The sequence below is a fragment of the Artemia franciscana genome, unplaced genomic scaffold (assembly GCF_032884065.1).
Source record: "Artemia franciscana unplaced genomic scaffold, ASM3288406v1 PGA_scaffold_74, whole genome shotgun sequence".
NCBI lineage: Eukaryota > Metazoa > Arthropoda > Branchiopoda > Anostraca > Artemiidae > Artemia > Artemia franciscana.
Genome location: NW_027062709.1, coordinates 2539511 through 2552790, shown reverse-complemented (window position 1 = coordinate 2552790; position 13280 = coordinate 2539511). Strand labels below are relative to the sequence as shown.

Here is a 13280-nt window from a genome sequence, read left to right as displayed (position 1 = left end):
TAGTGGTTTAGTTAAAGTTTTCTTATAATCACTAGGCACTTTCCTTGACATATTTAAAAAAAAAATTACCATACTATTAGTCCCTATAACCAAATAATTTTTTTATCCTTTCAATAATATTTCTAACTCTTACTAAATAAATTTTCCTTTGTTTCTAAATTATCAAAAATTATTTGACCACTTTAAATAGCATTTCCTACAGCTTTGTCACACTTTAGCACACCCTCTAAATATTCTCCCCATTCTTCCTTAATGCTCTAGTTCTGAAACATGTTTAGAGGATTTAGAACCAAGATTAGGATACTAGAAGCAACGGCAATTACAGTGTTAAAGTTTAGGTCTGAGACATAGTTATGAACAGTCCGAGACACAGACTTAGTCTCAAGACCTGACTTCTTTGGCAGAAGTAATAAGCTTCTTAGGACCTTATCTTCCTATGTTTGTGAACCCATTGTGCACATAGCAAACCTGTCTATGACCAATGGAATCTTCCCAGAAATATTTAAATCAGCAATTGTTATCCCGATTGATAAAAAAGATAGACGCCACACAGTTTAAACGTTCCAAACTTGACCTTAAAAATACTGCATTGGGCTTATTTCTGGATTTTTCTAAGGCTTTTGATATGGTTGATCACAGTGTTTTATTAAGTAAACTCAGCAACTTAGGGATTCGTGGAATTCCTTTCTCATGGTTTGGCTCTTATCTGTCTGGTAGAGTACAGAGTGTGAGTTTGGGCGGGGTGACTTCACATCCCCTACCTGTCCAGAGGGGCGTCCCACAGGGCTCTGTTCTTGGTCCAATACTTTTTCTTATTTATGTTAATGATTTGGTTACGGACGTGGGTCCATCAGTGCACCCAGTACTCTTTGCTGACGATAGCAACTTTTTCATCACCGGTCCTAATTTACCATCCGTCGTCGCCTCTACTCAAACCCTTCTGAATAGAGTACAGGAGTGGTGTCTCGTTAACTGCATGATCATTAACAACAAGAAAAGTCAGGTTGTATCATCTCGAACCCCTTACAAAAAAAAATGAAGCTCAGCAGCACTTGGCCTAAAATATTCTACCAAACTCTTTTATATACCCGTATATCTCATACTGCGGGTCTGTTTGGGGCAACACTTATCCTTCAATTAGCAATAAATTAAAATCTGCAGTATTAAGTCAAATCAGTTTTTCGGCTGCCCCGACTGTATCCCACCCAGGACTTGTACTCCGATTTTGGTATTATCCCTTCTGAACAATTCATCAAAAAATTAAATCTATCCCTTGCATACTCCGCTTACCATAAAATCTTCTTCCCCAATTATTATCTTATTTTAATAGTAATAATTCTGAAGGCCTTTGTCTCCGTTCATCCAACCGTTCCTTCATTGTCCCCAAATGTTTCTCTAGTTCCGCCCAGCGATCCCCCATTTATAAATCTATACTTCAATGGAATATAATACCCTTCAGTGCCGAGCTATCCACAAGTTTTCGCACGCTGTATAACAATGTACAAAAATTTTGACAGTATAATTCTCTAAATTCTTATTCAATTTGCTTTAATTACCCATGATTTCTTTTTTCTTTGTTTTTCTTCTTCATTTTCAATTTTTTGTTGTTATGGTCCTCAACAAGTTCGCTTCCAGGATCTTCATTATTATTGGTGTTATGTTTTTTTTTTATTTGAATAAATTGAATTGAATTGACATCCTGTCTAACTCCCATTAAATAATAAATTGGTTTGAAACCTGTTCAATAGCTCGCATCACGCTACTTTTTTCTCCATAGAAACAATTACGTTTACAAATGGTATACCTATTTCGTCTAAGCAATATTGAAATTTGGATTAAAAATTGCTTACAAAATAGTGCCTTCAAGTTCTAGGAACAGTGAAATTGAATAGTTTGAACTGGTTAAGCGCAAATTTACACAGCCATATGTATCTTAAAAATTTGGGAATTCAGTTTTTAATTACAATGATTCCATTGGCAGTTTTTGGTGACAGCTTTAGCCAAATTTAGGGAGCAAAAACAGTTTTTATTTTGATATTCTTGGTACTTTAGGAGGGTAATACCCTTAAGAGAGTATACAGACGTTTCTGTGAACGTCCTTATTGTCACAATCGAAGGGATGTTGAGATACACATTTGAGGCTATGGAGCGTTCGTAGACCGTCTGGTGCGTTCGAACAGGGCGTTCTAACAATTCGAATAGTTTTAACGTTCGAACGGTGCGTTCGAACAGTGCGTTCGAATAGTGAAAAAAAACGTGGTACTGTCCTAAAAACTTCATCACTTTAAATCAACCGGAATAAAATCTTAGATGGTTATCAGGTGTCAATAGACCTAAAGTGTGTCGAGGGAGGAAAAACAGTTTCTATTTGGATATTCTTGGTACTTTAGGTGGGTATTACAGACGTTTCTGTGAACGTCCTTATTGTCACAATCGAAGGGATGTTGAGATACACATTTTAGGCTATGGAGCGTTCGTAGATCGTCTGGTGCGTTCGAACAGGGCGTTCTAACAATTCGAATAGTTTTAACGTTCGAACGGTGCGTTCGAACAGTGCGTTCGAATAGTGACGAAAACGTGGTACTGTCCTAAAAACTTCATCACTTTAAATCAACCGGAATAAAATCTTAGATGGTTATCAGGTGTCAATAGGCCTAAAGTGTGACGAGGGAGGAAAAACAGTTTCTATTTTGATATTCTTGGTACTTTAGGAGGGTATTACAGACGTAATATTCTTAAGAGAGTCTTCATACGTTTCTGTGAACGTCCTTATTGTCACAATCGAAGGGATGTTGAGATACACATTTTAGGCTATGGAGCGTTCGTAGATCGTCTGGTGCGTTCGAACAGGGCGTTCTAACAATTCGAATAGTTTTAACGTTCGAACGGTGCGTTCGAACAGTGCGTTCGAATAGTGACGAAAACGTGGTACTGTCCTAAAAACTTCATCACTTTAAATCAACCGGAATAAAATCTTAGATGGTTATCAGGTGTCAATAGACCTAAAGTGTGTCGAGGGAGGAAAAACAGTTTCTATTTGGATATTCTTGGTACTTTAGGTGGGTATTACAGACGTTTCTGTGAACCTCCTTATTGTCAAAATCGAAGAGTTGTTGAGATACACGTTTTAGGCTATGGAGGGTACTATTAAATATAAAATAAAAATAGTTATAGGCTATTCTTGCCCCATATCCCCCTCCTAAGGGAAGATAGCGTAACAAATCATTTTGACAACGATTTTATTATTACTTATAAAAAGGAACACTGATTAATTGCCTAATGGCTAAATATATAATAAAACAAGATGATTTTCTAAACTTCATGGCTCAATAAGCACAACGTCAAATCTACCTGTAGTCTCTGCATTAAAGGTGACGTTGTCGAAATATTCTAGATCCATCTCCCCATAGGACCAGATGAGCTTCATTTCTCCTGGGTAAATAGGCTGATCGAAAAATATGTCGTCACCAGTTTCTAGCTTTCTGTAAAAAGTGGTTGTTGTAGCGTTTCCATCCTCTGATATTTCAACTAGAAACCAATCTACAGTGCCCCCGTCTGTGGTGTCTAAAATCTTTGGGTCGCTAGGCTGAAGGGAATGGTAATCCTAGGAAAAGTTAAAAGTGTCAAAGATCTTACAGAAAATTATATATTCAATTTGAATTTCTTAAATTTACCATTTAAAACATGTAAATGGATGAATTTCCAAGAAATAGAATGGTGAACGATTCTCTAAAACAAATATATCTATGACAGGTAATGACACTTATGAATATCTGTTGGGTTTTACATATTTGAGGACCGTTATCTTCATCACTAATTTGTACTGATTCTAAATATGTAAAATTCATTAAGTTAAATGCTAGTCATCAAAAGCTACAAATCTGAAAGGATAGGTCAAAAAGCTATACATTCGGGATAACAAAACTCCTCACAACCCGCAAGGGAAGGGCTACAAATTATGCAGTTTAACCTTTGTTCGTATATATAGTCTTTGTTATTTGGAAATATACTGAAACTTTTCGTCTGGAGAAGAGATTTTCCAAGGGGATGTTTTTGTAGGGAGAACAATTTTTGACTGGTAATTTCCTTCGGGAAACCTTATATGCTTGGAACCCGGATTTTCTGGCATGATAAAAAACAGTCATAAATTAAATATATCTTTTTTCAACTGAAAGTAAGGAGCAACATTAAAACTTAATATGAATGGAAACTATTCTGTTTATAAAGAGAGTTACCCCGTTCTCATTCCTCGCTCTTTATACTGTAGTGTGGTTTTTACCCAAATTCTTTATGAACGTCTCCTGAACATAAGAACCTTTGAGTTTGACTGAGAAGCATTTTTAAAGAACTTTAACGTAAAGAGCGAGAAATAGGGAAGGAGCCACCCCATTCCTATAGGGAATTATTTCTATTCATTTTAAGCTGTAATGTTGCTCCTTTCTTTCAGTTGAAAAAATTGTTTTATTTTTCTACCATTAAGATTAATCGAACTCGTAGTTACCATTCCTGAATCAGCTTCAAATTGCAACTTTTCTCACTCGACAAGTTTTTTTTAACGTGTTTCTAAGTTTTGGTTACTATGGGCCGTGCTTCGGTCTCTAGTAGGTTGCAGCTGTGGGGCCAACCAACATAGAGGAAATAATGTGAAATACTTTGAAGCAAGTTAAATGAAGGAAGGTTTATTGAATGAGCAGGAGATGGAGATTGTACCAAAGAGATGGAAGAAGAATACGGTTAACAGTATACAGTAAGTGTTAACAGTAAAGTAGACAATTTTCTCAAATTTGCTGAGTTGCGAATTAAAGACGACGATAACACAAATTGTGAGTATTTTTTGTGATGGAGGGGAAGTACCTGGTAATCTTAGGAAAACCTTTATTAAGCTACTTTATAAAGAAGGTGATCAGAGCAAATATCGCAATTATTGTCGCCTTGGCTTGATTTCGAAGGAAGTAAATTACTGCGCATGATGCCATTTATTAGACAAAAAGGTACTTTGAATAAATCATACCTCTTTATCTATGACTTTTTACAGATTGTAATAAGGTATTTGGTCCAATCTGTAGAGAGCCTTTAGTCAAGGTCCTATCCTTGTGTAGTAAACCAGGTAGGTGCATTAAAGTGATAAGACTTACTTGCACTTGTAATTGAAGAAGGATCCGTGTTTTCAGCCTCATTTGGCATCTGAAACACATTTTTTATGGGAATGTGTTTAACTGCAAACTTCTTAGACTCACCACTCGGGTTTTTATTGACAAAAACGTGACAAACCATGGTTTCAATTGACTATTTATACAAAATTAACAGAAATTTCTAGAAAGGTGACAGAGGAAGCCATAAAATAGACTCAGGAAGAAGTAGGAACTTCATGGCAGGGATTTACATAATGAAATTCTATGTAGATTGATGGTGGGAAAGATGTATTTGTTAATGTGTTTGCCTCAGATGGCCCGACGCTTCACTGAGTTGTCGGTGCTTTGATGTTTCTATGTTTCAAGTATATTAAAAAAAAGACTATATGTACTTACATCAAGGTATGCTGTGCCGTTGGGAGAAAGGCCGAATATGCAAACGTCTTCATTGTCTAATCCATTTTCTGGAAATATTCCAAAGCCAACAAATCCAGTTGTCTGTGCCTAGAAATCAAAGTGAAGTAGAATCAAATTTAGATAGGTGTCGACACTGCCGAGCAAGAGCTTTAAAGGAGTAAGTTTTATTGGGCAAAACACTTGTGAGTGTTACAATTTTGATCTAAATCAAGAATCAACTATGCCTGGTCCTAGGTATCCCTTAACCCCCCCCCCCTATCTCCCAAGTTAAGATGTTTTAAAAAGCCTTTTAATTTACCCTCCCCATAATTCCATACTGAAATCATGTCATCCATATATCTCCCCCTATCCCATATCCTCCAATTTTTATCATTTTTTATCATATTTTTTTTATTTTACCAATTTTAATAGTTATTACCTCCATATCCTCCAGTTGAAGAAGACTTCAATTTTTGGTCACTTAAAAACGGGACTAAAACTTTTAGTTTCTGTTTGAATAAGCCCTCTCGCGATATTCTAGGACCATCGGGTCCATACGATCACCTTTGGAAAAAACAACAAAAACAAACAAACACGCATATGCGATTGTTCTGGCAAAAAATGCAAAATTCCACATTTTTTTTAGATAGCCGATTGAAACCTCTACAGTAGAGTTCTCTGATACACTGAATCTCATAGTGCGATTTTCATTAAGATCATATGTCTTTTAGAGGGTGTTTCCCCCATTTTTTCAAAAATGAGGCAAATTTTCTCACCATCTTAACCATTGATGGGCAAGATTAAATTTAACAAAACCTATATATTTGAAATCAGAATAAAACACCAATTCTTTTGATATATCCATTGGTATGAAAATTCTGTTTTTACAGCTTCGGTTACTATTGAGCCTTACTTACAGTTCGTTACCACGAACTGTTTTAAAAGTAACCACTTCGTAATAGTAGAAAATAAAATAGCACTAATCAAAATTACATTGGTAACTAACTTATCAGAGAGAGTCGAGGCAAAACATACTTTTATGACATAATGTTGTAATGAATAGTGAACACCCTCCAATGAATCAACTACGTAAGGAATACCTTAAGGTGGGCAGTAACTGATAATGTATATCATATACTGTGTATAAAGCCAATAGGGAAGGGTAATTACTTACTGTTACAGTAAAATACATTTCGTCACCAGCCAGTGTCCACTCAAATTGATACTCATCATTGACAACAACTTTTCCACTATTACGAGTAGGCACTGCAACAACAATACAGCAAATAGCCAAAACAGAGATCAGTTTATTCCTAGAATGGAAACATCAAAGGTTATATATAAGTTTCTACGAGTAGGCACTGCAACAACAATACAGCAAATAGCCAAAACAGAGATCAGTTTATTCCTAGAATGGAAACATCAAAGGTTATCTATAAGTTTCTACAGCGATGTAACGAATAGTAAAAAAAAAACTAAGTTTATTATTATAATGCAGAAAGCAAGGATTACTCCCAGAACACTACTTATTTTTGGTGGATATAGTAGAAATATTTTTAGAGATCTTATTGGTATGTCGAGAAAAAGCTGGAAAGTGAGCTGATGAAAAGAGTATTAAAAAAGGAACAATCTCATGATTATAAAGGAGAACATTCATTTCTTGGACATTACTATCGTAGACGAGTTCAGAACTATCAGAGATCTCAAAGAAAAGCACCTTTTCTACGCTGTAAACGGTTTTTTAGATAATCATGGGTCCTATCTGACCATTGACAAATTGATCAGATTATTGCCGAGGTTATGAGAACCAGAGTCAGATGCAATTTTTCAGCGGGAAGTCAATTCACTTTTGGATCTTGATTTACGGAGTGCTTCCTGGGTGGGTGTAAATAGTGAGGCTTTGAATAGATTGGGATGGAGGAGGAGCGTGCGTAGCTCTGGTGGCCTCAGACGGCATGATGCTGTGGTGAAATGTTAGTAGTAGTAGCAGTTCATCCTACCCCCCCCCCCCGAATCCCCCGTTTTTTAGGTGAATATATGATGTAACGTTTGACACTACAAAATTCCCGATTTGGCGCAAAAAAAAATCAGGAACGAGACAGTTTGCCCGTGGCACCTATGCTATCTCATTCCCCTAGAAAGATAGGCGTGTTGCGCCTCGTCTGAGATGAAATTACCCAGTCTTTTTCAGTCTGTTTCACTAGAGGAACAAAGTGGGCACAAATGTTATAACTTGTTACAACCAGATTCACGACAAGATTTTCAGTCTTTGCGACTTGGGAACCAAAGGGAATAGAGGTCCAACCATCCCCTATTCCCACATCTGTCCCAATTACAACCTTCCAGCAGGAAAAAAGGAATGGTTTTTTGAGATGGAGTCATGCCAGAATTTTCATTCTGCATGAATTGAGGACCAAAATGGGACCCATGGCCTCTTCAACAGTTCCTTTCCTCCCTTTCAATATTGAAGTACAAATGCAGGGTTTTTGGTGTTTTATTTGAATCAGAACTATGTCAAGAATTTCAAATGTATGATTTATTGGACAAATGGGTTCATGATCCCTTCGTCACCTCTTCCTCATCCTATCAACTTTTTTATACCAAAGTACTGAATGAACTCAGTTACCCCGGAACGAAAATATTTGAAAATTTCCTCCGGTCATATTATCCACATATTCTGGGCATTCAATTAGCATATTAGTTCATTATAATTTTTGTTATTTAACAAACTTCCAAGATTCCAAATTTTCTATTCTTCTAAATTTGGTATTCAAAAGATTAGTTAACTTAGCATTTATTCTAATTTTTCAAATAGTTATAAATTCAAATATACCGTCGCCATTTTATCTGTGGGGGAAATTTTTCAGAGAAGAATTGTCGAAGGAAACAACTTTTAGAGAAGTAACTATCCGGAGGGTGGAATTGTCGGGAGGATTCCACAGGACAGCGGTCCATGCTTAAATGAATATATTTTCCGACTCTTTGCATATTAATAATCGTAATAAATTAATTAGGTAATTTATATGAATGTAAGATAAAGGACAGCTTTATTCAATCTAGGATTAACTCTACTGTGAGAAGGATGACGTCTAAAAAATGTTCTTCCTTATCGTTTCAGTGCATTATCGTGATATTATTTATTTATGATCTCGATTCCCAACGAAGGGGAATTGTCGGAGGGACGTGATTTTCCACACAAGGGAGATTTTCCATTGGAATTAGAATTTTTTGTGATGGGGGAGAGGATGCGAAGAAGTTTTCCGCATGGAAGGAGGGGGCGGTAATTTTCCCGGGGAAGCATTGTCTGCGGGGGATTTTTTCTTGGGAATTTTTAAAACACAATTAAATTTTTAAAATTGTGATCGGTGTTAGTACACTGAGAAAAGGGTCTTCCGCGGAGTTAATTTTCTGGGTTGAATTTCATGTGGTGAGAATTTTCAAGGGGGAGGAGTTTTCAGCAAGAGGGATTCCTCCGTGAGGTAATTTTCTACCAAGATTTTTTTTTTAACTTTTTGTTCTCTCGAGATCTCTGCAACGTGCGTTGGGTAGGCTGGCAGAGAATAAAATTGGTCATAAGTAGAAATATAGTAATTTTATACCCTATTTAAGGTCCTTGTCGTTATTTTTTCAAAGAATTTTTTTTTGGGACATACAACTTTAAAATTAATAACAAGTTCACAACTACATTCTTCAATCGATGGCCAAAGATGTCACTTTACGTCTCCCAAGCACTGTAAGCCTAGTCTTTTTATAAAATGCAAACCGAGTCATTTTCTCTCGAGATCTCTGCAACGTGCGTTGGGTAGGCTGGCAGAGAATAAAATTGGTCATAAGTAGAAATATAGTAATTTTATACCCTATTTAAGGTCCTTGTCGTTATTTTTTCAAAGAATTTTTTTTTGGGACATACAACTTTAAAATTAATAACAAGTTCACAACTACATTCTTCAATCGATGGCCAAAGATGTCACTTTACGTCTCCCAAGCACTGTAAGCCTAGTCTTTTTATAAAATGCAAACCGAGTCATTTTCAAGCCTTTCAAACAAATCAAGTTCTCGACTCAAAAATGAAAATAAGCAAAGGGTCTCAATAAAAACGACTTTTTCGGCGTGTTATGTTGGAGGGGAGGGGGGTCATGGGCTCGTTCTTACTACTCATCTTACACAGTGCAATCATGAAATGACTTGGTCACAAGAAAATACACAGACTTCAGGCGAGAATAAACACAGAATAAGCACAACGAATGATTTTTTTTAACAATCCAGATGCTAGCAGACTTCAAAATTTCATACATCTACTTTCATATATTTGGAATTTTTTGGAATTTGGATTTTCATATATATGGAATCATCTACTTTCATATATTTGAATTCGGAGTCTCACGACTGAAAAGAACTCATGGTCTAGAATTTTTTTGGGAATTCTGCTGCACTTCTCTTATCTGTGTTCCCACCTGCAAAACTGTGCTCTCGCCTTTAACTGTATCTCTGCTCCCGCTAAATTTGAAAAGGACACACGTGTAACTTTTTACTAAAAGTAACTGAGGTTTGCAAGGGGCGTAGGGTTCTGAAAATCCGCTCACTCTATTTTCATGGCTCGAGGCTATTGTTACATAGGTTCCAAGTCGATTTGAGCACTTTTGTAAAGTTATAGAGTTTATAGACCTACTTTGGTCTTCCGATCATACTGATTGGAAGTTCTTGCACGACCTTTGTTCAAACAAGTGCAGCGTGAATAGCGTTACACAAAAATAAGTTAGTCTTGATCAATTCCTGTATGAACAAAATGCCGTACCCATACATTTTGGCTAAAATGTACGCAGTGAGCTTGGAGGGGTAGTTGGGTATAAAATCATTTTGAAGGGGACACCGGCACCCTTTACTCTTCAATCATACACATAGAAAATTTTTGAGTAATCCTGGTTCAAATAAGGTGCAGCTTGTTTACCGTTATACCATAACGTCGGTGATGGGATGCAGATTGGGGGTGTTGTGGGACCATTGTGCCAGTTTGGTTCACATGGCATACTGATTGAATTTTCTTGCATGATTCCACTTCCAATAAAATATAACATGCCTAATTTCATAGTAATCAATTAAAAAAGATTTTTTGGAATTTTTTTTTCAAAATAATGAAAAGAGCTAAATTAAGCCAAAGACGAGAGATGAAAAGTCAAATAATAAATAAAACTTCAAATGAGCAGTAATCACACGCAAAGAGTAAACGAAACCCAAAACGAGCATAAATTACCACAAACATAAGGTTTTAACAAAATATAGCATTCCCACCTCCCTACTATAATGTAAAAGAACCATTGCCCTAGACCGTAGTCGTAGTCCTCTTGGAGGCTCTTTGTTTTTAAGTTTTTTAACATTCTGAGCAAAATGTATATCTTGAAAGTTTTAACCCAGTGTAATCAGGGCTACATGGATGCCAGGATGCAAAGAATTGTATTAGACGGAGGTCAGTTGCCTTGCACTCACTTTTGAACATCACAAGACCACTGAAAGCTTCAATTTCGAGCAAAGGGATGCCTTCGCAAAATACTTCGCAATTATTGTTACAGGATGTCACCAGGGGAAGAATATGGTAAATTACCAGCTATCAACCCCCTAAATGCATAGATTGACTTCAAATGAAAATTGAAAAAATTTAGGAATTTTTGTACAAATGTTATAAATATAATTTTAATTGCCCTAAAGTGGATATTCTCAGTGAACTACCAACCAAAAATTACCAACAAATTTCTAAGAATTCCCAATAGCTGATGAATATTTATCAATAACCAATGATGAAAAATGGCAATAAGATCGTGCTAGTGAAATGGCAGCAATTAAGTAACAGGTACATTAGCCTAATACATCGGAGGTACCTTCTGCTTACCTAGACTAATTTTGATCTCAATATTAGATATGCAAGAATTAAATTTAGAAAAAACTTGAAAGTACTTACATGGTTGCAGCCTAAGATCAATTGTTCAATGTTAAGGGTATAGAGTATTTATATCAAAATTCAATGCGATAATTCGCGGAAATTGAGCCAGCTTATCTCTGCTTAAAATGTTTTATCTAGTAAACAAATATTTGGAAAATTTTGAAATCGTAGTAAATGTATTTTATATCAAAAAGTGGTCTAAATTAAGCAAAGGTTGAAGGCTATTTATTAGAATTTATACGATACCACAATGATAATAAGCGTAGGTAGTCTGCGTAGGTAGTCCGTTAGAAGTCTGCTATCATAGTTTGAAATTTTTTATCATAGTTGCAGCAGTAGCTACAACCTAGTATAGAATCCAGCCAATAGTACATGCAAATCTTTAGTGAGAAAACACCTGAAAAGGACTTTTTTGGTACTTGTTTGATAAACGTCCTACCGATCTAGTTGTTCATTGACTCATTATAGAAACCGTTTTTTTTTTCTGTTAGTTCTTTTAGCTTAGCGTGAGACAAGACAAAGAGAAGTGACAGAATAGATGGAAAAAATATATTATTTGGGCAATATATTTGCACATTAGGGGGGAGGGGTGGTGGTAAAGTATTTAGACAGTGTGAAGTTAGAAAAGAATTCTTACCACAGAATTTGCAGAATGATTGTATCTAACATATTAGGCATGCAGACTGTATGTTTTACCCCCTACCTCCCCTTAATGTGCAAGCCCAAATTTGTTTCTAAAGTTTTTTTTATCTTACTTTTTGGAATATTTCATTAGGATTGAGTGTCAGAGAAACATATTAGAAGAACCTTAGATAGGGCTTATATCGCACGAGTACCCTTTTGTTTTATCAAAAGAAAACGGAGATTAAGAAAAGGTTAGAGATTTTAACCTAGAAAATTTTGATTTAGAAAAATAATCGTAATGTCGAGAATATGCTAGGATAACAGCCCAAGTCTATTTCTGGTAAAGGCAGTGAGGCACAGGACCCTAACTTTATCAAAAATATAAAAATTAGCATAAACACCTTGAAAATCCCTTTATGCGAAAAAGAAAGTTATATTTGCCTTTCATTTTATCTGTTTCAAAATGCATTTGCTATGGTATAGTATAGAACGTTTAGTCTATCTATGGTGCTTTTATATTTGAAATTAATTGAATATACAAAATGTTTCTACACATAATTGGCTGGGATGTACAACGAAATTTTGTTTCTAACCTAGTTTAGTATACAAAATTTAACATATGGTTAACATATTAGTCTAAAGTACCAAGGACAACAAAATGAAGAAATTACCCCCTGGCTTCATCATAGGTGCATTCATACATAAAATCTGGGATTTTCTACTATTTTTATTTTGGTCGTCACAGAATTATGAAAAGGTTATGATTGCATTACAGATTACATATTATCAAATTTGGAAGTTTTGGGAAAACTTCATCATTGTTGCCTAACTGAAACATAAATAGAACAAGCATAAATGAATTCAAACATCTATTTGATTTTCCATATGACACTATAATGTTTGACGAAACAAAAATAATTGATAATTGTGCAGGGTGCAAAACCTTAGAGAAATTATAGGAACTAAAAAATTACTCATAAAAGATTAGTATAAATAAAGATGAAGGGGATTACTGATTAAGTCCAATCTACAATAAGCTAGTTTTAATAAGAAAAAAAGTGCGAAAAATCTGTATTCCTGTAATAATGAAGATAATCAAGGGCTTTTGCATAATCAGCCTGAACAAGTTTGATTTTCAGTAAAATAAGTTAAAACAAAAGTTTTTTTTCAACTGAAATTAAGGAGCAACGTTA

The 13280-nt window shown here is 35.5% G+C and overlaps 1 protein-coding gene across 1 annotated transcript; it reads right to left on the bottom strand.

The window, feature by feature from the left end:
* Positions 1-3225: 3225 nt before the first annotated feature.
* LOC136042191 (DBH-like monooxygenase protein 2) lies at positions 3226-11521 on the bottom strand. The gene is made up of 4 exons (XM_065727123.1): positions 11482-11521; positions 6703-6841; positions 5529-5636; positions 3226-3604 (listed from the first exon to the last, which is right to left on the bottom strand). Coding segments are annotated over exons 1-4 (534 nt in total). The 5' UTR covers positions 11484-11521; the 3' UTR covers positions 3226-3319.
* Between the last annotated feature and the right edge of the window lie 1759 nt (positions 11522-13280).